This window comes from Sorghum bicolor, chromosome 6, assembly GCF_000003195.3.
Source record: "Sorghum bicolor cultivar BTx623 chromosome 6, Sorghum_bicolor_NCBIv3, whole genome shotgun sequence".
In the NCBI taxonomy this organism is placed as follows: Eukaryota; Viridiplantae; Streptophyta; class Magnoliopsida; order Poales; family Poaceae; genus Sorghum; species Sorghum bicolor.
In genome coordinates this window covers 61,037,739-61,065,251 of record NC_012875.2, presented here as the reverse complement: position 1 = coordinate 61,065,251, position 27,513 = coordinate 61,037,739, and the positions used below count along the sequence as shown (strand labels likewise).

Below are 27,513 nucleotides of genomic sequence, written 5' to 3'. Positions count from 1 at the left end.
AATTTACATTAAAAGATGGAGGGAGTATTCGGTCATTACAAAGAGGGAAAAAAAAAGAAACACTTGTGAAATTTACTCCTACATTAGGCCGCAATTCCAGTTCCAGCAGCATAACCACATAAAATGAAAACAAAGAGAAAAGAGAAAATCATATGTGTTTGCGGTAGACTGGTCCAAGGAATTTTCAAAGTCCAAAATTCCAATCTCTCTCTCGTATGTGTGGTCACACTGACCAGAGACTACTGTAGACTAGACCTGGCCCCTTCCTTTCCTTCCTTCCTTCCCCTCCCCAGGTGTGAGTTCCCCGCCCGCCCCATTCCTCCTCCTCCTCCTCCCCTCCCACCGACGAGATGACGATGAGGTGAGCCGTGGTCTACTCTCCGGGCCGTGGCCGACGCCGACGAGCAGCTTGCCCCACCCCCGCCATCTCCTTTTTTTCTCGTCCACAATACACTAGCTGTGGAAGGAAGAGATGGAGGACGGCGGCAAGGCGCCGGCCAGCCTGGGCACCCTGCGCGCGGTGCTCGCCATCCTCCAGTGGTGGGGCTTCAACGTCACCGTCATCATCATGAACAAGTGGATCTTCCAGGTTTCCTCCTTTCCACCCGCATTCTATGGATTCTAGCTTCCCATCTTCCGCCGCGGATCTGGATGCCAGATGCTTCTCCTGCCCCATTCTAGTTGTACGAGAACGACTCTTCCAGATTAGTTTGGGTTGCCCATTGGGGCTTGAATTATTACTAGTTGGTGCTTAATCAACCAGGGTTCAGCAGCCTGGTCACACCGTATTTTATCTCGATTTTACGGGAATGTTTGGGTAAATTGGCTAATGATAGACATGTAATAATAGGATAGGAGGTTATTGCAATGACTTTCCAAGTAACTCCTCGTCCTCCCTTTCTTCCATGCCATACTACTGCCTAAACTAATGCAGTCCATTTACTGTTCAAACCAACTGATTGGGTGGTGGGTGGTAACCTCCCTCTGTCAATCTCCGTGTCCTTGATATAAGATGTTCTTCCCTGCAGAAACTGGATTTCAAGTTTCCTCTCACCGTGTCCTGTGTCCACTTCATCTGCTCTTCAATTGGAGCTTACATTGCAATCCATGTGCTTAAGGCGAAACCGCTGATTCAAGTTGAACCGGAGGACCGCTGGAAGCGGATATTTCCAATGTCGTTCGTCTTCTGCATAAACATTGTGCTGGGAAATGTGAGCCTGCGCTACATTCCAGTCTCCTTCATGCAGACAATCAAATCTTTCACTCCTGCAACCACAGGTACCTTGATTATGCTACCCTCGCTTTTCGTTCAATCTTCCACTTGTTACCTTGCTGTGGTATCAGAAGAGAAGATGATACGCTCGTTTCATGCCATGCAGTTATTCTGCAGTGGCTAGTCTGGAATAAGCATTTCGAGTGGCGCATATGGGCTTCGCTCGTCCCCATAGTTGGGGGAATACTCCTGACTTCGGTGACAGAGCTTAGCTTCAACATTTTTGGTTTTTGTGCTGCCATGGTTGGCTGCCTGGCTACATCTACAAAGACCATCTTGGCAGAGTCCCTGCTCCATGGATACAAATTTGACAGGTACACACTTGTCTTATGGTATTGGTGCCCATGTGCTTATATTTAGCAGCTGCGTGCTCTGCCAATAACAGTGTTCAAAGCATTTCATCTTCTTCCGAAATCAATCTCTTCTTCGAGACCATTTTTCCTGCTCAATGGAGGTTGGAACTGCTAATTAATTAGTAAGATGATTTATTCTATTTTCTGCAGCATTAACACGGTGTACTACATGGCACCCTTTGCCACCATGATACTGGCTCTACCAGCAATGTTGCTTGAAGGAGGTGGTGTAATCAACTGGTTCTACACACATGATTCCATCGTTTCTGCGTTGATTATCATCCTAGGTTCAGGGGTGCTTGCGTTTTGCCTTAACTTCTCCATCTTCTATGTCATCCATTCAACGACAGCAGTGACTTTCAACGTTGCTGGCAACCTTAAAGTAAGAAGACATGACTATATTCTGGGCCATGTTCTTCTCCCTACTCCCTCTACTCGACATTGACATCTTAATGGACATGCTTCTGTAGGTTGCGGTGGCTGTGTTAGTGTCATGGTTGATCTTCCGGAATCCAATCTCTGCAATGAATGCAATTGGATGTGGAATCACCCTGGTTGGTTGCACTTTCTATGGCTACGTGAGGCATCTGATCTCACAACGGCAGGCTGCAGCCCCAGGGAGTCCAGGAACAGCGCCTGCGAACCTTTCAAGAAATCAGATGGAAATGCTTCCCCTTGTGGACAACAAGCAAGAAAAGGTTTAGCAAGTTGGCATTTCTGCAGTGGAAGAGGTACATACAAACAGATGGTATGCCCAGAGAAGACTGACCGTGGCGATATAGTGCTGGGTTCAATGAAGGCTGCATAAGCTAGGGCTCGCAATAGTTTCTTCACTTCTTGAAGAGAGAATTATATATGTACTCATGCGTGTGTGGTGAGGTTGGTCATAGACTAGTAAATTGGAACTTCTTATAGCATCTTTTCCTCCTTCCATTTGTGATATTAGTCTCCAGTATCAGAATTCAATTCCTTATTAGGAAGGTTGATTTGCTGTGGTGTCTATGCTTATCCTACATATTCGACTGCTGGCCTGGGAATTTATCATGTGCACTGCTCGAAAGCTACAGCCTGCTCTGTTGGCGTACCAGATGCTACAGCATTTTTCCAAAGCTGCGTGTAACGCTGCCATGGCCCATGGCTGCTAAGTGCGAACGGTATGCTGTCATGCAAGGAATAAAGCCAGGCGCCTAGAGTCAATGTTGCCCGGTCCGGCACTCTTGGCATGGTACTATAACAGATAAACAGACACATAGACATGCGCCGTGGTCATTGACCTCAGCACATTGTGGCTCCAACAAGTTTTGCCTAATCTATAAGCTGAAAACTTTGACAGCTTCTTCTGCTATGTATGTATGTACAACCTTCAAGAATGAGCCAGAAGAAATTGGTTTTTGATGTGAAGAGAATTAAGCGCACGACAGGATTGGGCTTGGATGCTGAGGCTTTTCATCGACCACTCCCGGCAACTTGGTGGTGTTGCCGGCGTGAGCACAGGACTTGCAGGACACCGACGGTGGATTCTCCGTGCTCCAGTCATCTGGAACTGTCAGGAAGTGCTTGCTCATGAATTTCCTGAATCTCTTCTTGTAATCCCTGGGGGAAATCACCGTTGGCAATTCATTCTTGGGCACCACCAGAGACGCTTTCACCATTGTCTCCAGCTGCTTGTCCCATGTATACTGCCTCAGGTAGTCGATGATGCCAAATACGAGCTCATGCTTCTGCCTGTCCACTCCAACCAGCAAAGAGTAGTCCATAACATTGATCGACTGCAAGCACAGGTATTTTTGTTAGCACGTCTTCAATTCTTATCCATCTATGAATTATGGTATGGCAGCACAAATGGAAGTCATACATACCGTGAGAAAAGACGTGTCATTCCAGATTGCCCTTTCTAAGAGATGCTTTGCTCTTCCACAAATATAGATTGGAGAAACACGCATGTCATCCACAAAGTTTTGGTCCAAGTAGACGGTGCCATGGTCATTTGAGTCTGAGACATATCGCGAAAATATGGCGCCTTTCAGATCATATGTACGTGACACATTGTGTCCAAACAGGATGTTTTCCATCACCATCAGATCCATCTTAATCTCCTTGCCATGTCTTATTTGCTTGACCTGAAATAAAACATGATGCTCACGGTTTAATAAAAGTAAGGCAGCAGTGAGAAGAAGGAAGTCCTGCAACAACCATTTGAAATAACTACCTGATATATTCCTAAGATTTTGGCAAGGCAAGTTTGGCTTCCCGTGTCCAGAGAATGGTTAACATGCTTGAAGTAATCAGGCGCAAATTTGATGAAGGACTCAAACTCTGTCTTCTTTATTTGCTTTATGATGAGTCTGTCATCCATTGTTTTTGCAAAGAATGCCTTGCTCTTTCCGCCTTGAGCATCCCACTTCTTGCAACGGCTCAAGGAAGTAATATATGCAAGCTCCGATGGACAGCATTTCTTTCGGAGGTTGTAGAACTGGTTAGAGTGTACACAGATGACTGAGTACTTCCCTTTGAGAGCTATTCTCCCGTTGACAGATATTTCTGGATGGAGAGAGGATGATAGAAGTGAGCTATCATAGCTGGACAGGTCGTCAGATGAAATGCTTGCCTCAGAATCTGAAGATCCAAACGACGACGACCAGGACAAAGCAGCAGAGGAACTTTCAGATACCGAGCTGTAAGACTTCTCCATTGTTTTAGCATACTCTCTACCCCTGATATCTGCTGGTTCAATCTCAGCGATAGCATCCATCAGTAAGTGGCGACGTTCCTCAGATATAGCAAGAGCTCGGGATATTATACTTGATATCTCATCCTCTGATACGCACAGGATACTGCCACCTGGACCTACTGTGAAATGTGGAGAGCCCATCTCCTCGGCAGATTGTCTGTGTTTGTGTAAGGGAGATAAATGAGTTGGACAGTAGTGGTTAACAACTTGAAACCTTTCCAAACATCCAGCTTCCACTTCCTGCCTGTAAGCCAATCTGGACTCATTCAGTGGGTTCCAAACCCATTTTCTCCCGTCACACCGTTGCGGAATATTGCTCTGAACGCCCAAGCAATTTGAGGTCCCAGAAGATGGCACTTTTGTGCTATGCTGATCATTGTAATGCTTATTCCATGCATCATCAAGCAAGGTTGATGCATGTCTGTACGTCCCTGGTTCACTGAACTTCTCTTGCTCGATACATCTATTCGCAAAGGATGCTTTGCTGCTCATGCGCTCACCGATCCCACCTGCTTCAGCAACTACTGCAGTTTGGTCACCTGTAAATTCAGAGGTGCCATTTCCCACTATTGCATTTTCAGCAGATGTACAGTCTAGAAGTTGATGCAGCCGGTGGTCCCACACATAAAGTTCCAGCAGAAGATCCTGATAGAGCCAATTTACATTGAGGATATCATCCACACAGCTTGATTCCCTATTTTGATCAACAGCCTTTGCTAGAGAATCCTGGATGATGATAAAGATAAGTCGTGAAATAATGATTACCAGAAATGCAGAGTAAATCAATCAGTACGACCGATGGAAGGTTCATCTAAAAGAGGACGGGAATTTTTACCATGAACTCAGCCTTCTCTTTAATCAACATCTCTTCAAGCTGGGAAAAGTCTTTAACAGGAAAGAAGGCACCACAATAGATTGCCAGCTCAGGAAACTGATCCTTCAGCTTCTGTAGTACGCTTGTGACTTCAGAGAAAAGTGTAACTCCTGTGGCAAGAACCTTAAAGAAGTGCAGCAGAGGCATTAGGCTCCACTATGGATGTTCACAAAAGAAGCATGAGATGGAACCAACAGTTGAGAACGATACATACGTTTCTTACCTCTTGCCCATACCACTCATGCATATTGGGATTGTGAAACTCAAGAGTAGGCTGTGGTTTGCAGGCATTGTAAACTTTGACTGAGGAATACTGGAACATTGCAACTTTGGAGCCCAGCCTGAAGTTGACAGATCCCAAATAAATGAATAGAAAAGGTTCAGTCTGATATACTATGGAAGCAAAATAATTTATGAAATCATATGCAGCTGATGTTCTAAGGTTCTTGACTCTTGAGCTTACCCAAAAAAGCGCAGACAATCCCTATTGAGTGAATGCCCGCATATTGACAGCCTTCTAGCAGTTGAGTGGCTTGAAAAACTGAGTTCAAGGAACTTCCCAAATGAAAGGTAGTGTGCTTCAGTTGACATTATCACCCTTCGTGATGATCTGGAGATCCCATTTTCATGTTCACATCTTAGACATCTAGTCCACATCCAAATCTTTCCTTCTGATTCACCAGGTAAACAATATTTAGGCAGCAAGTGCTTCACAAGAACAGTCAGATTCCCGTTGCGGTGAGTGTAGGAATACATGTGAGCCTCTGGAGGCTCTCCACATGAGGAACAGCTGAGATTCTGTGAAAAAGACACAATCATGGGTCGTGAGCATATTCTTCTGAGTTGGGCAAGGTTCTGTATCAGTCAAAACGAATGGAAGCAAGAAGCTGTTTGTTTGGAGGCATCGAATTCATACTAAGCTGACAGAAGCAGATCGATAAACATAACCTAGAATGGTAACAATAACAATCTTACCTGCTTCTGCAAAATGTCTTGCAAATAGCGTCCTAAGGAAACATCAAAATTTCCGTAGTATCTTATACGGGATAGACGGCTCTGCTCGCAGATAACCTGTTTTGTGATACACTGGCTGGACAGCAAAATAAGTATGCTCTGAGACTCCAAGACATCATCCACCTCATCTATATCAGATGTCTTGTCTCCGTTATTGTAACTGGTGCTGTGTTTAATATTTTCCAATGACTGCTCATGTTTTTCCCTAACCGAAGGGTCATCCAATGGCATTGGTTGATTGGTTTCAGAGGGTGCCTGTTCCTGAGGATCGTTTAAATGATCCACATTCTCGCCAGAACCAATTGCTACTCCAACGTTTGGGCTGATACGGATACTGTTACTTGCCAGGCCTTCATTGTATCGAGGCCTGCCTTCTATCTGATGATCAGTTGCCTCTTGAGAAGCAGTGACCGGTAAATAAATATTATGATAATGGAATATATCAATAAATCTTCTGGATGATTCTGGGACTGCTGATGCGAGTCCTTCAGAAGGGAGTGCTTGATTAGAATCATAATATATTACTGAACCCTCTCGGAGCTCATTAGAGAAGTTCTTCTCGAGTGAATTTAGAGCATTGAAATTTGTAGAAGAAATGGTAACTGGCACCCCATCAGTAGATTCCTGTACTGATCCTAGTGACGGTGGTCCCGCCTTCCTAGTGACAGAAACTTCTTCTTTGGAAGAATTCTTATTGCTCAAGATCAGTCTCTGATCTTCGAAGAAGGACGTCTCAAGAACGAGGCGGTATGCTGCAAACACTGTGTAGTTCATGACTTGCTTGATTTTCTTCAGTTCTTCAGTATTTGCTCCCCTTAGCAATATCTGCAGGAAGAAAGGAATCACCATTGTCTATGATTTACAGTGAGCTGTTAATTTACTAATGATTTATAATAATTACACGAAATTAGCACTTGATGTTGGAAAGAAGACATCTATTCTATCTATCTATATATATATACTTTCATACTTCTCGATGCAGCTGCGTCATCACTACTAGTATCTCATTGTTGTATAGACAATAGTGGTTCTGGTTCATCAATTAGTCTTGTCTTAATCTATATGATATGAATGTAAGCTAGGCCAGAATCATGCAATGCATGACAGTGCTTTATTTTAAAAGGAAACAAAAGTGTGTCTGTCAAATTATAAAGAAGAAAAATGCACCCTGCTGTCAAGGCGACCATATACATAAAGCAGAGATTTAATTAGAAAGGTATGCTCATGCTCATGCATGGATCTTGTCTTAGTATAATATAATGCAGCGTCAGTGGTGGGCTGTGAAAGGTACGATCATGCATGAATCTTAGTATGATTAATTAGAAAGGAAGTAGCAGACGTACCGTGCATCCCAGTGGCTTGTGAAAGCCTTCCAGGAACATTAATGTTTTAGATGGCCTCTTTCCAACCCCAGTGCTGCTGCAGGTAAGGTTGTTGTGCTCCTCCGTCTCTTTTTCAACGTGGAAGTAGTCACACTGCTTCAGCTTTGGCCTGCTGAGAACCTCTGTAAACGAGAGTATGGGAGCGCCGGAATAGCGAGCAGCCCTCTGCAGGCGGTTGAGCTTCATGTCAAGCACTAGAGTGACACCTTCCCTGAGAAGAAGCTCCTGTATGTCTCGTGAAACCGTTTTCTCGACCATGATGACATTTGGGCGGCAAATCTCCATCATTTTGCAGACAGATTTTTCCAGATGCTCTTTTTCCTGCTCTATGGAACTGAATGATGAGAAGCCAACATGGGAATGGCCGAGGACTCCGCTAAGCAGCAGCAGCCTGGGATTGTGACACTTGGTGAGCATGTGCTTATGAGCCACATTCTTCCTGAAGACTAAGCCCTTGACGACCTCGCTGCATGCAGAAGCCAACATGCAGTGGAAGACAAGAAATGCATGCATGCACATTATATATATGCTTGACATGTGGTGTTTAATAATAGTAGTATATATATATATATATATATATATATATATACGTACCATTGGCGGGGTGTACCAGATGCTAGGCACTTAACCTTGATGTAAGAGGAAGGGTCCATTTGGTTGCCTACAGCAGTGCCAACATCAGGCTTGATCACAAGGGCAGCTTCCCAGGAGAGGGAGGTGACAATGTCAAGCCAGCAGCGGCTGTTGCTGGTGGTGGTGTCAATGCCAATGCCAATGCCAATGCCAGCCGACTCTAGAAAGCGAGCGGCGAGCATCCTGAGTTGCCCGTTCATGGCTCTCAGCATGGCTTTCTGCCGCTCCTCCCTGTCGGCGGCATTGTTGGCGGACTGATCATGGCACCACCTGATACTGCTGCTGGTAGCATCATCATCATCGTCGGATTCGTCATCCTCATCTGATGTGCAGTGGGATGTACTACCTCCGGCTCTGGTTCTGGCATCGTAACAGGTGGTGGGCTCATGCTCATCATCATCTTCCAATTCCATGCTGTCTGCAGCTGCCTCCTGATCAGGCGGTATCCAGATGGCGTCGTCGTCGTCGTCATCAGATGATTTAGTGGTAACGACGACGACGTTGTCCATGTGATTATTATGAACAACCTCATCCTGCTTGGCAGCAGATGGTGGTTTATTTGGATTACCAACCACCAAGGGCAACTGGGCAAGGGCATCGTCCTCATGCCTGTGAATACATGTATAATGCAATGCATCATCTGCTGTATGAATTTGCACAAGCTAGCTAGCTAAGAAAGAGAGAGTACCTTGTGTGCAGCAGAATCATGGTAATAATGGAGCTCCAAAAAACGGCAGCATGCAGTTGGGTATTGTGTGCCCCTCCCGCTCTCCGATCCTCTAAGAAAACCTTAGCTTACTTGTGATGAATTCGATTTTATATATATGTCTAGTGATGCATATGCTGCAATCCAATCCCCTAAAACAAACTAGCACGCACGCACGCATGCATCAATATGGATGATTGTAATGTGACCAGCAGCAGCTACCAAGGAAGGCGAGCAAACAATCGGGAGAGATGAAAAGAAATACTAGCCAAGAACTAGACTAGCTAGAGGCTGCCGTGTGTCTTTGGCATCAATTAAATATCGAATTCTCGATTGATTGGTTCATTAATATAATATAAATAAATCCATCCATCATATTCCACACAAGAAGGATCGGAGTATATTAATTAATTAGTACGAAGATAGATAGACATATATCAAACTATTGTCCACCTGTGTATTTGTGGAATATATGCGGGCGATTCTCGATCGCTAGCTAGTTGATTGGACACAAGGCATGCTGACACGTGTTATGCATGATATATCTGATCGCCTTCAATTCCTGTCTACATTAGCCGTAAGTCTCCATCAGTGATCAGATCAGCTTCTTCTTCTAAGTAATATACTCCACCTCATGTCTATAATGCAATGCAGCACAGTAAAGTATATGGATCGATTCCGATTCACAAAGATAATACGACGCACGAAGTGTGTGTGTGTGTGGACCAAGCAGTGTGTGCCTTCTCCCGCTCGATGACCACTCCATCTCCATCTGCAGCACCCACGTGTCCCTGCATCACCTCAAACCTGACAACACATGCTCACACATGCTCAATGCTCTCTTGTACTTGTGCATCGTTAGATGTATACCTATTAGGCCTTGTTGAGTTCCGAAAACTTTTTAGTTTTCGGTACTGTAGCATTTTCGTTTTTATTTAACAAATATTGTCCAATTATGGACTAACTAGATTCAAAAGATTCATCTCACGATTTTACAGATAAAATGTGTAATTAGTTTTTGTTTTCGTTTATATTTAGTGCTTCATATATGTGTCGCAAGATTCGATGTGACGGAGAATCTTGAAAAGTTTTTGGTTTTTGGGTGAACTAAACAAGGCCTTAGTGTACAATGGACAACGTGAGAGCATATATTCTTAAGGGTAAATTTTTACTTTGTTTAACCCACTACCTATCCTATATTTGGGTAGTAGAGGTTAAAAACTTTACTCCAACAGACTACCTACTTGACTACCTATTTTTGTTGGCCCAACAAATTTCCTCTCCCACTACCTATTTTGTTGGGCCAACAAATCTTACTACCTATTTTTCCTTCGTGTCTCTCTCCTCTTCGACACGCACAGAATCGCCCGACGCCGCTCTCGCCTTCACCTTCCCCTCGCCTGCGTCGGCCCCCGCGGTCCTCACCATTGGTGGCTAGCTCGGCGCTCCCAACGGCGGCAACCTCTCCCACACCGGGCAGTAGATCCACGCAGTGACACTCTCCCCAACAACACCGTGGGCAGAGATTCAATGTGGACGACCTCCTCCATGGCGACGCTTGGCCTCTCCTCTCGCCTCTTGCCGGCGAGCCATGCCTACATGCTCCCCTCCTCTCCTCCTCCCACCTTCTCTCGCTGGCGAGCCGTGCCTGCATGCTCCCCTTCTCTTCCCAACTGCTTGTCCGAGTTTGTCGATGGCAAAGGTAGGAAGGAAGGGGATGACATATGGGCTCCACATGTCATTGGCTGTTAAGCTGAATTTGTGAGCCAAGATTTAGGTAGTACTGCTGGACTTGGAAGCAAATTTTAGGTGGTATAAAAATAGGTGGGTACCTAAACAAACATTTAGGTAGTACTGCTAGAGATGCTCTTACAAGCGGGTTTAGGATCAAACTTAACCACTTTGCCATGTTGAGGTGGCAACACCCCATCCATGGCTCCAACCGATTATGTGTATGGGCATTTTTGCTCCAACCTATTTTTCTTATAGCAATTTTTGTTAAATATTGAGTTCATGTAATAATTCACAATGTACATGTTGTTTGGCAAGGTTTCAGATTCTCGTAGAAACATTTTAAACCCGAATTTCCTCAAGAAATGTTTTTGGTGATGAATTAGAATCACTTCATGAAATTGTTTGGCTGGTAGATCCTCGATCGGTCTGCTTCATAGGAAAAAAAAGTTTAAGAATAAATTTTATAACTAGAAATATGCTTAAAAATCTAAGCTTTTTTCTAGATGGAGAACAACTTAATTAAATACAGCTTGTTTTAACTAGTTGCACTAAAAAAGGATTAACTGAAAAACAAACAAAGAAAATTAGGATACAATAGCCCGTGCACACGTAGAAACGGGTGAAACTTTTTTTTCTCTCGATTCTCACAACCAAAATGTTTCTTCTATCAAACGTACCCTAAAACTATTTTAGTTTAATGCTAGTATTTGTTTTGTACATGATTAAGGGCTCTTTGTAGATAGATTTAACTAACATGGCTACCATCCAAATATGGCACATGCTGCCGGGCCTCTTCCTCTAAGCATTTTGTTGTGGTTAATTGTGGTTGACACAGGATTTTCAATTTTGATATTGGTTTTTTTGGACATCCCCAAAATTATTGAAATTCTCCTACAATTTCAATGAACTTGTTTAGAGACTTCGAAATGAAGTATGTTTTTTTTCTAAAAAAATCACAAATGAAGTATGATTTTTTTTTCTAAAAAGTTTTAGATCCAGACAAAATATTAGCATGATTTGTGACTACACATCAACAATAGAAAAATATTGAGTCTAGAATTATATAGCACATATATAAGTGTAACATAATTTTTGAAATCTTCTTTCAGCCACTCGGAAATTATCGAAAAAATTCCACCAAAATTTTGAATCTTGGGTTGATGTTCATTTATGTGTACTCCCTTAGTCCCATAAAAAAATCTCTATGAGATTTGTGCTCTCAAGATTAATTAGGTTTATAGAAAATAGCAGCAATATTTGTGTCTCCAAATACCCTAAGTTTATTATAAACACGATCTATCTGATGGTTCTGATTATGCACCATACATATTAATAATTTTTACATATATTTGAACGGAGGGGGTATGTGGCTAACCCAAAACTAATGAGATGATCAGGATGAATCATCTACTTTAAAGGGCCGTGAAACTGACATGTAATAGCGCCTTTTTTTCTATATATTAATAAAATATAATACACAGTCTTCCTATAGGTTCGTGAAAAGAAAATGGATGCAATCATAATACTTTGACTTCCCTGGACGCATCATATCGGAGCAAGCTAGTTTCGTTCCAACCTATTAATACGCGGACGTGCCACCTGTAATCACAAAAAATAATCATATACTAGTATAATCATCATGGACTGGTGGATGCCGTGACGCGCGCGCCTAGCCAGAGGACAGCTCACGAGTCACGCCACCATCCATGCATGCATCGCCAAATCCTGCTTCATAACCTACAAATTGCAATAACAAGCTCCAGTATTTTGCATATATGTATATATATGTGCAGTGTGTGGACATGTATATCAGTCATCATCATCTAGTGACGATGTACGACTTGCATTTATTTATTTATATACTCCGATAGATTGTAGCTATAATATGTCCATCCGCCTATTCATTCAATTCAGATGTGTAGCTGCTTTCCGCAATGATACTCTAAATAGCATCATTCAAATCAATTATAGTTTGCAGTACTCAGGAGTCAAGACCATGAATTTGGAAGACCTCATATATCTAGTAATATTGTTTTATAAAAAAACAGCATCACTCAAATCAATCATAGTTTGCACTTTGCAGAACTCAAGTCAAGACCATGAACTTTGAAGAATCATATATCTAGTAATATTGTTTTATTAAAAAATAACATCATTCAAATCAATCATACTCCCTCCATACCCGTATTACATGTCGTTCTACGTGACCCTTCTGATTTCATAAAGGTTGACGTTGAGCGTGTAAACACCTACACATAGACGCGTTTGCCCCTGACCAACTTTTTGTTGGCGCATGCACAAGGCTAGCTCCGCTCGACATGCAATTAATCTCGCCCGCCGGTCCGCCCGTCGTGCTGGCGTCGAGGCACACTAATTGCTTGCAACACTCGCCTCCGCACCAAGCCCCACTCAAAAAAAAATAACTAGCTACCAGGAATCGAACACAGCTTGCTAGAGTCACACCTCGATACACTAACCATCTGAGTTAAGAAATTTCTTGTATGAAGTGCACCCGCACCTCTATTTAATAAGGGCAAAGATGAAAAGATACCTTCTAATTAATCACTCCTTGGTAAGCACAATTCTATCCTAAATGTCAACTAATATGGGTATGGAGGGAGTATTTTGCAGAACTCAAGAGTCGAGACCATGAACTTGGAAGAATCATATATCTAGTAATATTGTTTTATAAAAAATATAGAGTACTTAAAATTAAATTACTAGCATTAGTATGGTGTTTAGGGACGACAAATGTAAAATTTAGATGTTATTGCAAAATAATCTCTCATAATGGTTGTGGTGGATAATTTATAGATGTAAATTAAAATGGTTACTTTATGTATTTTTTTTATAACGATGGAGGGATATATTTTTATAAAATAGAATATATCCAGTAACTATTATCAATGATGATTATTGGATTAACCAAATTAAAAGACTAATGTTTTTTACCGTCCTGAGAATTTTTTAAAAAAATTATCTTTATCTAGCATATATTCTGAGGATTAACCTGAAGCCTCTAATTAGTAATAGTAAGATTAAGATAGAGTTGCTTTTGGGGCCTCTAATTTGTAACTGTAAGATAAGACAAGAGCTTAGAAAAAAAAACATGGCTTTTGCTGTGATACACTCAAATAACTGTGAGTCATTCATTTAATTAGATCGGATGGTTAAAATTATCTAGTACTTTCTACGAGGTAATAGGTTAAATAAAGAAAGTTTTAGATATAAAAAATTATTTTTAATCTAATTGATGCACACATGATCTATTAGATATGGTGAATCTTTTTATTTTGAAACTTTGAATACAACATAACTTAATTAGAATAAACTAGCTATTTTTTGATGCATTTGTAACTCAGACACGTAACCAGATTTAAATGTGTGTGTATGCGCACGTTCGATTATGTATCGTGTTGGTGTGTAACATGTATTAAATTGCTAAAGTTCACAACTCAATTAAGGTGCTAGATGTTGATATTTTTCATGTATGTTACATATGTTTTTTAGTCAAGTATGAAACATGACCAGTGTACCTTTTTAACATAACTTAATATTACAAAAAAGTTGATCACATCTAAGAAAAAAAATATTATGCATAGAGCAAGAGTGAAAGGAAAAGAATATAGCGAGAGTGAAAGGAAGAATAAGGCCATGCACATGCAGATGAACAAGGAAAGGGTTTGCATGCCCACCGGCCTCTCCCGTGATTAGAGGGATTTGAGAATATTTTTAATTTTCTAGATTTATTAATTCATTTAAAAATCTAAAAAATCAATGGTTTAGATTTATTTAAGATATTACCTTTTAGTAAGTAATGGGTGTACCGTAGCATTGTCCAAAAAAACATAGCTTCAACAAGGTTTATTATTAAAAAAAAGAGAGTTTCTGATCTATCTATAATTGCAGAATTCACGAAGATCGCTGTGACATCGATGACTTAGAAAAATCATAATCAGATAGAGTAAATAAATGCAATCCTCGTTATTAGGAGGTGGAGAGGTGCACCACATATTCATCATCATGTATATAGTAGACGCACTCGATGGATGGATGGATATGCATGATGATGGACAAAATTTAGCTGGGAGAGACAGGGGCAGGCATTGTATGGGCCGGCATACTCACATGATGGCTAAATCCAAGAAAGCGACCAATCAATCATGCAAATTTCGTCTCCATCGATCGGTCGATTAATTGGTTGATATTGCTGTTGTGTGTCCTCGCCCATGATCAATCATTAATAATTTTTTAGTAAAAATATCAGTACGTTACAACGCAAGAAAAAACAAGTATTATAGAAATATTACATATCTATTTATGTTTTATTATTTTTATAAAATTTAATTTTTATAATTTATTTTGATGAACACGAAATATATAATATCAATTAGTATTAATTGGCGATAATATGATAGTATCCTATTAAATCCATATCCAAAAATAGTACTTTGATAGAAAAATTTCATCCATATATTGTAAGGCACACCATAATTTTAGATTTGATTGATAATATCTATAGTTTAAATTGGGTTACAGTCTTTGTCGAGAATTGCATTGGTACTTACATACAACTTGTTGAAAATTTGCTTATTATTTAATTAAATAGATAAATGGTTGATCTAGCTTATAACAAAAATAAGCTTTGTTCATAATCAAAACTATATCAATAACTTAGCGGTATGAATATTTGTTTATTACTGAAAGATAAGTATATTTATTATTTGTTTTATACATAAAGTCAAAAAAATGAAAAAAAAAACTAAAGGCATGGGTAAAAAAATTGACTGTATATCCTTTTGCGCGCATGCTCATACCATCCCCATGCATATGTGAGCATATGACGACAATAAGGGGTACATGTTTGTCAAAGAAATATGGGCATGGCGAAAACAGAACTGCTTGTTCCTGCATTTGTAGGTTAGGGCAGTCTATGACAGTGATATATGGGCCTTGTTTAGTTCCAAAATTTTTTGCAAAATAGACACTGTAGCACTTTCGTTTGTATTTGACAAATATTGTCTAATCATGGACTAACTAGGATCAAAAGATTCATCTCATCAATTCCGACCAAACTATGCAATTAGTTTTTATTTTCATTTATATTTAATACTTCATGCGTACGTCTAGAGATTCGATGTGACGGGGACAAAACTTTTTGTGAACTAAACAAGGCCCTGCATTCGTAGGCACTCACCGACACCCTACACTAACGTCGTCCGTCTAGCTAGGCCTCATGCACGTCTCTGTCGTGGGTGGCATGGGTGTGCAGACGTGCATTATATGCATAGCATATAGCTAGCTAGGTAGCTTTTCTGTGCATGCCCTCCGATCGATCCGCCCTCAGCTCGCCCCAAGCCAACGATCGAAACAATCATGCATCGGCCATATATACCGCTAAATTAAATCTAGGGGACGACGTACACATCGATCAATATATATAATCTATCGGTTAATTAGTCCGATCAAATTTCGTCTATATATATATAAATAAATAAATAAATAATCTGATGAGTAGCTGATCGATGATCGTGTGGGTGCATGTCTTAACAGTAGCTAGCTAGCTTATATTAGCTTAGGGGGCATCCGATTTAGTATATCCACAGTAGTAACAGATTAATTAAGACAGTTTTCGCCCTGTTATGTTTGTTGCGTGTCCACCGTACCCATTCCATTCATCGTTCGTCGCCGCACGATCGATCCAGCTAGCGCAATCAGCAGCAGTAAACATAACACAGCTATATATGCTATACTACTATTCAAGCAGCATGCATAATATATAACATCATCATCTCATTCGTCGTGTTTAATTTCTTGCTTGGTTGGTCATCTCGATCGGTTGGGCTGCCTGCTATATATTACATTACATACATGCATGCACGCATGGACACTAATATATGCTACTGTATTATATTTTTGTTTAGGACTTGGGCAAGTCTTTGATTTAGAGCATACTCCTATATATAGTCAGTGGTTTTCTTACTCTCAGTTAGGTTATCTACAACAATACCACTTCAAATAGCTCGTAAGAATTCGAGAGGTCATCATTTTGTTTGTGCGAAAGATCAGAGAGAAGACATGAGTGAGAAATAAAAAGACTATCTCTTGCTCCTATGTATGCAAGCCTCGCTCAGAATTTGAGGCCACTTATGGGACCTACTTGTTCTCTCTCTCTCTACCTTGGTCTCACCTCTCTCTCTCTCTCTCTAGCTATGTGCGTGCATGAGACATAAGTGGTACTATCTTTTTTTGGCTATATTATTCTTTAACCTGGGACCCATTGATTTTGGGCACTATTATGCCAAAAGATAAGCCACTGGACGGAGTATATACTTTATAAGTACTAGCCATTGCTGATATGAACATGTCACCTAGGATTATGCGATGGCATGGCAACCAACTTAAATAACCGTTAAAACACCCTTACAGCACATCATCACTTTGCTTCAAAACCATATTAAAAGGTACTAGCTAGAGTTAAACGTAACATAGGTTGTTAGTTGAGAGAGAGATCGAGATCATGGGACGGTGAGGCGTGGCCGGCGCATGACAAGAGGGTGAATCACTAGCACACAGAAAACGACCTTTTTCATTAAACACGGTCAAAATTAAAATCAGTTTCCGGCCGGGGCTGTTTGGCCATGATGTTAAAGGAAGCTAGGAGATGAACACCATGCATGCGCGGGGAGACAAACACAACAACCCAATGGAAGCAAATTAATGTATCCGGCCGCCGGCTGCTACGTACGGTGTACGTACGGCGGCGGCAAGAAGGTTAACACAAGGGACGACAGGCAGGCAGCAGAGGCAGCATGCATGCGCAGGCCAACTTTGGTTGATGTGTTTAATTTATTCTCCATGGATATGTCTTTTGTAGAAAGAGTGGAGTATATCATCCTGAAAGCCAAATTAAAGTCGAGAGAGAAGTCGATGGAATCGTATATTTATTCATCCATATCCCTATGACGCCCACCCCCCCCAGACTACACCGTACACCTACACCTATGCACTCTCTCAAATTATGCAATCCGACTTGAGGGAAAAAGATAATGTAGAATATTATTATGCAGATAATCTTTATTTAGTTCGATGCCGAAAAGTTTTTAGATACCACACGAGATGTTTGGATACTAATACAAAAACAAATTACAAAATCTCTCAGGAAACCGTGAGACAAATTTATTAAGTCTAATTAATACATCATTAATATATGTATTACTATAGTAATTAGTGTTTAATCACATATTAAATAAGCTTAGACCAGTCTCAATGCATAGTTTCATGACACAGTTACCAAAACTATAAACTAGGTAATCGAGCCACAAGAGTTTCATAGGGATGAAACTCCTCTCTCATCTGATGAAACTCCTTCATTTAATGACCCTGCCAAGTCAGCAATTTTGCTTATGTGGCACCCTATTTAATATGCATGACACTCTCATGAAATATGCATTGAGACTAGCCTTAGAAGTTTCATCTAGCAAAATTCAATTAATATGTGTAATTAGTTTTTTATTTTATCTATGTTTAATACTCTATGTGTCCATACACGTAGAGAGGCACCTTTAATTTGCGCACATCAATCACATTGGACTGACTTTACATGATACTATGCTACTATAGTATGATGAGTGGTCCAAAGACAAGGAAAGAAAGAATATGCAGTGCACCTTCCATGCAAAGCTTGTAAGTACTGTAGTATTGTATATTCATATAATGGACACTGAGGGGGAAAAAAGATAAGATATGCATATGCAGCACCCAGGATGAAAAAGGCCGTGGATGGATGGATGATGCATCACCTACTGGTAGGTACTCCTACTGCTATGTAATGTAGCCTGCCCTGTTCATACTGTAGATCACTTGCTATTCCCTGCCCCCACGGGCACAGGCCACATCACATGATTGATGATGAGAGAAAAAGGGGACGAAAAGAATGCATCAACCACCTCCGCAGGACTGATGATTGCTTTGCCGGCTTTTGCTGCTGCTGCTTCTGGATGATTATGAATGAATCGCCAATCTGGATGATTCAGAATGTACTACTAGGAGTATAAATATTTTGTTCTTTGTTATTCAGAGACAAACAGCAAGGAAAAGGAAGCTTCTTATCTTATTCTAAATGAAAATGCTGTTTGTTTTTTGTTTTTGACGAGGAATGAAAATGCTCTTGTTCCTTATTCAGAGCAGTAGTACTTACAGTCAGAGGACGTACCACTCTTCTCTCCTGAACCACAAAAAGGTGGGCAGCTTACTCATCGAACTCCTATATATCTAGGACTAGCTAGGAGTATTATATATATTATGGATTTACATATATTTATTTGTGATTCGTGGTGATAAATAGTAATAATTTAATAAGAAACTAATTTTTTTTTTAAAAAAAAAAGGTGCTTGCTGTCCTGTGTCCTGCTGGGGAAGTTGGGATCCAGAAAGGGGACGCTCGCTCGATGGATGGATGGATGGATGGATGGATGGATGGATCGTAGCTAGCTAGAGGTAGAGAGGCCTAGAGCTAGAGCAGCATGTCGGACTTGGCGGGCAGCCTCTTGTAGAAGTTGAATGGCACGGACGGCTGCTTGCTCCGGAAGCGCGGGTGGCGCAGCAGGTAGAGGCCCAGCACGACGGCCACCACCTGGAACGGCGTGACGTAGAGCACGACGGCGACGAGGAGCGAGAGCATGATGAAGATGGCCGTGGCCCTGGGGTCCCTCCAGCTGAGCAGCGCCTGCGCGCGCTCCCCCTGCGTGGCCAGGTCGCCGACCACCGTCTGCACCCGGCCGGCGACGCTGCGCAGCCTGTCGTAGCGCATCCGCACCACGTCGCCGGGCTTGCTGGTGGGGAAGGTGTCGAACTCCTCGTCCAGCTCGTCCGGGTGCACCAGCCCGGACTCGGCGTGCGACAGCACCGTGTCCATGTGCGGCGGCTTGCGCGGCCGCCGGCGGTAGTTCCAGACGCCGATCATGAAGAGGTAGAGGAAGACGGTGGGCAGGATGAGCTCCGGGTAGCACACCAGGATGAGGAACAGCACGTGCACCAGGATGGTCGTCAGCGGGTTCTTCCACTTGCAGATGCCGTCCATCCATTTGGCCACGGCCACGGCGCCGGAGAAGAGGGAGGTGATGCGGTAGAAGTTGGCCTTGCTCCGGCGCAGGCTGAACATGTGCGAGTCGACGTCCAGCATGTACTCCACCACCTCCCGCCGCAGCGGCGGCTCCGCGCGACCGAGCCTCGCCGCCACCATCTGCATGGCCTGGAAGCGGAGGTAGTCCAGCTGCAGCACGGAGATGGGGTGGCTGTAGTGCATCTTGGGCAGCAGCGGCTTGGCGTACATGCCCAGCATGTTGGCCCACGCCGTGCAGGTGAAGCGCACCGCCAGGTGCAGCTCCCCGGTCTTCTTCAGGCCGCCCGGGGTGAGCGTCATCAGCGGGTAGAAGTGGGTGTAGACGCGGTCGATCTCCAGCGTCGACAGACGCACGCGCACCTTGCCGATGCGCTGGTCTTTGCTTCCCTCGCCGCCGCCGAGGACGTGCCCGTTGTCGAACACGGCGACGGTGACGATGGTGCAGGGGTCGAACACCTCCCACGTGTACTGCTCGTTCCACTGCGGGGCCAGCGTGTTGAGCACCGTCCGGGTGCGCACCCACTTGGACCCGTACTTGGCCACGCAGTAGGCGTCCGTGAGCCGCCCTTCCTTGGCCTTCATGGGCACCAGGTTCCGGGCGCTCAGGATGCCCAGCTCCAGGATGCCGATGGACGACTTGCGCAGCTTCTTCGCCGACGGCTGCAGGTCGCTGCTGTAGTGCGTCGACTCGTCCAGCACGTGGTACGCCGTCTCCAGGCTCAGCCGCAGGTGGATCTTGCTGGAGAAGGTCGTCTTCTCCGCCAGCGCCTTGGCGGCGGTCACGCCCGCCGCGGCCTCGTCCGCCGTCAGCGCGCGCGAAAGGTTGAACCACTTGGACTCCACCGACTTGGCCAGGTCGTTGCGGTACACGTACGGCGACACCACGGGGATGATCACCCGCCCCACGGGCTCGTCGCGCCCCGCCGCCACGCGCTCCTCCAGCGTCACCACGAGCGGCTCGTCGAACGGCTCGCCGGCCACGAACATGAACTCCTCGTTCCACACGGGGTTGGTGGAGCCCTGGGGCTGCCCCGGACGCGTCCGGCGCACCTGCCACCCGAGCTGTATCTTGGCGATGGTGGGCGCCAGGGGCCGGCCCTTGTCGGCGGGGAACACGTCCTGCGCCGCGATGGCCACCACCTTGAGGTAGGCGAGCTTGGGGGAGTAGTACACCTTGGAGCGGGTGTTGGAGAGTCCCTCGAAGGGCAGCGAGTGCGCGTCCGAGTGCCAGGCCTCCGGGAACGCCTCGTCGGCCTGCGTGCCGATCCACACGGCCAGCATGATCTCGCCGTGCCGCAGCTTGTCGCCGTGGCGGTCGGCGAGGCGGTACCACTGCGGCGCGAGCGGGCTGTCGGGGGGCACCCGCTGCGGGATGTCGGTCATGTCGAAGAGGACGCGGCCGACGAAGTCGTCCTTGATCATGTCCTTGTCCTTGACCACCACCTCAAGCTGGTTGGACTGCAGGTGCTCCCGGGAGAAGGCGAAGGTCTGGCGCCACACCGGGTTGGGGTTCTTGTCCAGGTGCTTGGTGACGCCCTTGAAGTTGCCCAGCTTCACCTCCACGTAGGGGTCCAGCGCGCCGGTGACGTCCATGTTGGGGAGGTCGCGCGCCTTCACCACGCTCACGTACAGGTACGTCATCGGCTCCACCATGTCGTACGTGGACGCGATCTTGGCGGCGGCGGCGGCGGCGGCGCGAGGGCCCATCTTGGCCGGAAGCGGAGGCTTGGTCTCCACAAGGCCGAAGGCGGGGCCGGGAGGGGCGGAGGAGGCGGCGGGCTTGTTGGGCATGACGACCGTCTGGCCGGGCGGAGGAGGAGGCGCGGCCACGGCGTGGAGGGTGCGGCGAGGCTGCGGGTCGGCTGCTGGCACGGAGCGGAAGATGCGGGGAGGCCGTGCCTCGTGCTCATCCCCTGCTGGCGCTGGTGGGGCTCCGCCGCTCTTCCCCTGCTGCTCCACCGGCTGTGGTGCGAAGGCGGACCTGACGATCCTTTCGGGGTCTCCAGCGGCGGCGGCGGCGACGGACTCCTGCTGCGGCTGCTGGTTGGGATTGGGAGCAGCAGAAACAGGAGTTTCATCGGCATCTCCGACGAGGTAGATCCTGAGCGCGATGTCTCCCGAGACGCGTGAGAAGAGGCCCCTCTTCTCGAGCGGGTACCTCTGCAGGACGGCCTCCTGTGGCGACGGCGCGACGGAGGCGCCGTTGATGCGGACCCGGCCGAGGAAGGTGTGGGGGCGGACTGCTGCGTTGTGGTCGTGGAGGCGTCGGTCGTGGAAGACGGAGACGTCGATGGGGAGGGAGGGGAAGCGCAAGGGGTCGCGGACGTCGAAGACCAGCGTCTGGTTCCAGTACGGGGAGCGGTCGGCGGGCTTGGTGGCGGTGCGCTGGCGCTGGTCGTCGAAGTCGACCTCCACGTAGGGGTTGCAGGAGGCGGCGCCGTCCTTGGGGGCCAGGTCGGCGGCGTCGGAGATGTCGACGACGAGCTTCATGCTTGCTGGTGGCAAGGCAACCGGCCGGCGGCGGACTTGGATTGAATTTTGGGAATTGGTGGGGCGGTTGGTGGTGCCTGCCCTGGATCGATCGATGAGAGATAGATGATCGATGTATGGTGCGGGACGGTTAGCTAGCTAGAGGAAGATGATATCGAGGGAGGATCATTGTTGCTGGCCATCGACTGATCGATGATCACCATCATCTGCTCTGGCTGCTGGTGGAGCGCGAGCGCGAGCGGAGGACGGACAAAGCGAGATGGAAATGGAAGACGATGGGCGGGCGGGCGTTGCGGTTGGATCCCGTGGCGGCGTCCCACCACGACTCCACTTCACTCAAGCTTGTTGGGGCGGCCTGCCTCTGCCTGTTATTAGAATAGAATACAATAAGAGATCCAAGGACGACGACGACGACTGCGACTCGCAACCTTCCCCGTCCGTCCGTCGGTCGGTCGGTCGGCCTTCTCTTCTCTTGGCTTTGTGTGCAGGTACGTGTATATATTTGTGCTTGCTTGCTCTACCTGTATACTGTATGTATATATTGTGCTCATCAATACAGTATGTTTGTTGTTGTCTTGTGCTTCTGTCACTGTTAGCTGGGCACCACACCATCACCACTGCAGCTGCTCCGTCGGCGCCGCCTCCATGTCTTTATGTTTTGTGTTGATTGACCTCGCCTCAAGGATATTAGTATATGAATAGTAACACGCTACCTAACTATTTTTTATAAGAAGAAAAAGAAGAAACAGACTAGTCTGTTCGCTGTCTTTTTTTTTTCAATTACGTAAAAGGTTTATGCATCATTTGTATTAAGAAAGAGAATAAGTTGAATATAAAACATGCCTAGAGGATGTCCTAGAGGGTCAAATTAAAACATGTAGTCTGATTAATTATTCCATTCTCTTCGAATCCATGCGGAAGGTGAAGTATTATATAGAGTGATTCATGCAGCATGCGTTCTTAGGGCACTCACGATGCAGACTCTATCATGGAGTCTAAAGTTATTTATTATCTCAAACAATGTGGACTTGGAGTCTAAATAAGACTTGGAGTCTTATTTTTTCTACCTCTTTCTTCAATAAATATGGTGCCACATCAGCAAAATATCATAAATAATATGTAATTAATTGTATTGGACTCTATGATAGAGTCTTGCATTGGGAGTGCCCTTAGGGCACTCACAATGCAGACTCTATCATGGAGTCTAAAGCTATTTATTACCTCGAACAATGTGGACTTGGAGTCTAAATAAGACTTGGAGTCTTATTTTTTCTACCTCTTTCTTCAATAAATATGGTGCCACATCAGCAAAATACTATAAATAATATGTAATTAATTGCCTTGGACTCTGTGATAGAGTCTTGCATTGGGAGTGCCCTTAGTCGGCCGGATTCAAATAGTTGTATAGCTACTAGCCTACTACATGGACTCTACCTACCAATTAATACCACCAGCACAACAGCACAGTCATGTTTCATGAAAGAGATCACCAATGCAGCACGTCCAGTCAGTGACGGATTCACAAACATATCAAAGGGAGGGCTAAAAATAATGTAAGGTATTTTTAGACCACATTGGTAGGGCTAAATCTAAATTTTTATGGGTTTTCTTGGTCTGGACAAAGGAATTGTTAAAGTGATTTCTGGACTACACCTCGGGCTGTAGCCCGGGGCCTAGAGCTGCCCCTGCGTCTACTAATTATATACTCCCTCCATCCTAAATTATAAGTCATTGTAAGAATCTTAGAGCATCGAAGCATCTCAACTTTGACGAAAATTATAGAAAGATTTATGACATAAAATAAGTTACTATAAAACTATAAATAAAGGACAAAACCTTTATAGCAAAAACTTTGTATACCATATTATATGTTCATTGTGTAGATCTACTTATGTGGAATCCAACAAAATTATATTTTCTATTTTATAATTTTTCTGTAATTTACTATGGTTTTTCAAATATTCAGCCAAAATAATTTTTTTAAAAAAAGATAAGACCACCGTCACGGTAGCAAAATCACTATTCACTGTAGCAAAACCGTCTTCAAAACTGATCCAAGGAAGTAAAATACATGGTTTAAAAAGTTAAGAAAGGTGGTTTATCTGGTTTTAAAGTTGAGGGAGGAAAATCGGATTTTTATGAAAGTCGAGGGATAAAAAATAGACTTTTTGCTTTAGTATTCGGCTTTGGTATGGATGGGCCAACAGTGGGCCTGCCCATGCTGTTGGACCGGACCCATTACTTTACTTTGGAGTGTGGACCGCAGTATATACTTGCGGTGCACTTGTGCTTTGGTCTGGTTCTCTCTGGGTGGTAGTATGGTCCTGGTCCAATCCATCCATACTCCTACTAGATATCTCAAGCAAGCAATAGAGCAATGATTCGGAAGCTTCCATTCCATACCATCCTAGGGCTGGCTGGGTAGGAGTTCATTTTGATTCCCAATCATGCAAGGCAGAATTGTTTCGCATGCGCAGTGCACCTGTATCACAGAATGCTGCGAGTCTTGTGGGTAGCAGGTGCACATGGCGGTGGGACTAAAGGGACCCCCACAGAGACAGGGACTGCTGACCCTCCTAATCTATCAGTTTTGCAACCAACTTGCAAGCAGTGAGGCCCTGTTTAATTCTCATCTAAATTTTTTTCGTCTTATCACATCAAATATTTGGACACATGTATAAAATGTTAAATATAAAATTTTAAAAAATAACTAATTACATAATTTACATGTATTTTACGAGATGAATCTTTTAAACCTAATCAGCTCATAATTAGACATTAATTGCTATAGTTACAAATGTGCTAAGTACCTGGAAATTTTTCTTTTCGCGAAATACGGAATGGAATGGTACTGTACCTACTTCCTGATGGATGTGTTCACCTGTAGCAAAGCAATTTTATTCAGGTAGTAGGGTAGGGCCTTGTCTAGATGTGATTTTTTTTAGATTTCACTATTGTAGCATTTTCGTTTGTTTGTGGCAAATATTATCTAATCGTAGACTAACTAGGGTTAATAGATTCATTTCACGATTTTACAGGCAAACTGTGTAATTAGTTTTTGTTTTCGTCTATATTTAATGCTTCATGCATGTGCCGCAAGATTCGATGTGATGGGAAATCTTGAAAACTTTTTGGATTTTGGTGTGAACTAAACAAGGCCTAGGGCTACCTGCCCCTCAGGACTCATGAGAGCAGGTACAATAATAAGCTTATAACAAAGCTAATGCTGATGTGGAGGAGAGAAGAGATGAGAGAGATGATAGCTTGGCTCTTATGTAAGCACCAAGCTGCACGTCCGGAACGGGTCAAAGAAATCATTGGCTGACGTGGCGCTGAGAAAGGGTAAAAAAATCAAAAAGCTTGTAGCACTTTGTGGGTTTTAGCATGTTTGGAAGAGCTGGGACCTTAAGCATTTTGGAAAGCGACTGAGTCTAGCGATTTCTCGATCGCTAGCGAGTCGATTTTTGGTAGCATCTTCATCTAAGACGCATCACGCATGGACGGCATGTTGACGTTAGCCGGTGACATTGTCAGCTCGTTAGGGACGGCCTCAGTAATCAGCAAGTAGATAGAATAAAAATAATAAATAGAAAAGGTCCACTTTACATTCCCCAACTATCACAAAAAGTCACATTTATCTCCCATAACACTACACTACAACACTAGTGTAGCGTCACATGTGTGTCGTTATAGATATACTAATACCATTGAACTATTGGTCGGTATAGCTGACTGACGGTGCAAGTGTCGTTAAATATAACGTCATATGTGTATCGTTATAGATATACTAATATAACAACAATTTGTGAATCGGTCGGTATAACGACAATTGTCATTATCTATATAATTTACACAAAATTAGATTTTATATACTAATATATACTAATATACCATATTATATATTTACTATGTACATATGCTCATGTGGAGTCTAACAAAATTAGATTTTATATTTTATGATTTTTCTGTAATTTACTATAATTTTTCAATATTTAGCCGAAATAAATAAAAAAGGAAAATACAAAACCTTTATAGCAAAAATTTTGTAATAAAGCATATCATATTATATATTCATTGTGTAGATATACTTATGTAGAGTTCAACAAAATTAGATTTTCTATTTTATGTTTTTTTATTTACTATGATTTTTCAAAGATCCAACCGAAATAATTAAAAAAATAAAAAGATAAAACCATTATTCACTGTAGCAACTGCCTTCGAAACCGTTTCAGGGAGGTAAAATGCATGATTTGAAAAGTCAAGGGAGGTAGTTTGTCTGGTTTTAAAATAGAGAGAGAAAAAACGGACTTTCGTTAAAGTTGGGAGAGAAAAAGTAGATTTTTTTTTTTTTTTGGCTAGACTCGCTCCCTCGCTGCCTGTGAAAAATTCCCAAAGCAAAGCCCCACCCACGGCCTGCCTAAATCCAAAATCCGGCCCACTGTGATAACGCTGGGCCCAATCTAGCAGGCCTTTCTCTCGCGCTTCGCGAGCAAATTTTCTAATTCCGCTGGGCTGCACCATCCATACACCCATTGGGCTTCCCATGCGTTAATTCCTTTTTTTTAACTTGCGTTAATTCCTTTTTCTAGGACTAGGAGTTTGTTTATTATTAGGCCCGGACAAGTATCAAACCGTAAGAACCCTAGAAAGCATCAAACTGTAGATTCATACTCGTTAATGAATAATAAATAACGGCATTTGAAGGCCAATTTTTTCTTTTAACAAGCATTACCGTGACACTAGTACCTGTTCTTGTGTAGTATTTTCTTCCCCATTTGGATGGGGTGTCTTAGTAATAGTTGACAACGCGTATATTGACGCCGTCTAGGCTTAGGTTATATACTAGCAAAATATGCCCGTGCGTTGCTACGGGAGCAAATTGATAATTGTAGAAAATGAGCACTTTGTTATATTTATTTATGTTTTATCCTTTGTATTAAATTTGATAATTTTTAAGCTTTTAAAACTGACTTTGAAGGAGACTGTCCATATATATAGTTTATATACATGCTCTTAGACTTTTTAGGATTTTTATTTCACGCGCAATGGCACCTTATACTCTCTGGTTGAAAGGATCCTAATAAACTTTTGAATTATAATTTGTAGATTTGATTTTGATTTTATATAGATTGTATAAGTTTCTGTCAATTTGTGCATTGTTCGTGAAAAGACAAGAAGCTAACAATATACCTTTTATTA

The 27,513-nt window shown here is 43.6% G+C and overlaps 3 protein-coding genes across 5 annotated transcripts; 1 reads left to right on the top strand and 2 right to left on the bottom strand.

Moving 5' to 3' along the window:
* LOC8076524 (UDP-galactose transporter 1) lies at window positions 244-2,641 on the top strand. Its single transcript, XM_002448790.2, has 5 exons — window positions 244-589; window positions 1,029-1,278; window positions 1,380-1,587; window positions 1,777-2,008; window positions 2,097-2,641. The coding sequence occupies exons 1-5, from the start codon at window positions 473-475 to the stop codon at window positions 2,328-2,330; spliced, it is 1,041 nt and encodes a 346-aa protein (XP_002448835.1). The 5' UTR covers window positions 244-472; the 3' UTR covers window positions 2,331-2,641.
* On the bottom strand, window positions 2,449-9,297 carry LOC8076523 (1-phosphatidylinositol-3-phosphate 5-kinase FAB1B). Of its 3 annotated transcripts, none has more exons than XM_021463210.1 (10): window positions 8,949-9,297; window positions 8,222-8,869; window positions 7,589-8,093; window positions 6,207-7,070; window positions 5,695-6,029; window positions 5,455-5,572; window positions 5,193-5,354; window positions 3,836-5,083; window positions 3,486-3,746; window positions 2,449-3,395 (listed from the first exon to the last, which is right to left on the bottom strand). In XM_021463210.1, the coding sequence occupies exons 1-10, from the start codon at window positions 8,966-8,968 to the stop codon at window positions 3,033-3,035; spliced, it is 4,524 nt and encodes a 1,507-aa protein (XP_021318885.1). In that variant the 5' UTR covers window positions 8,969-9,297; the 3' UTR covers window positions 2,449-3,032. The 3 variants fall into 3 exon arrangements, with proteins under 3 accessions (XP_021318885.1, XP_021318884.1, XP_021318886.1); XM_021463209.1 differs by having other exon boundaries at window positions 5,446-5,572; window positions 8,949-9,294; XM_021463211.1 differs by lacking the exon at window positions 8,949-9,297 and having other exon boundaries at window positions 5,446-5,572; window positions 8,257-8,391.
* LOC8064299 (FT-interacting protein 1) lies at window positions 18,385-22,880 on the bottom strand. The gene has a single exon (XM_002447337.2). The coding sequence runs from the start codon at window positions 22,312-22,314 to the stop codon at window positions 19,216-19,218; it is 3,099 nt and encodes a 1,032-aa protein (XP_002447382.1). The 5' UTR covers window positions 22,315-22,880; the 3' UTR covers window positions 18,385-19,215.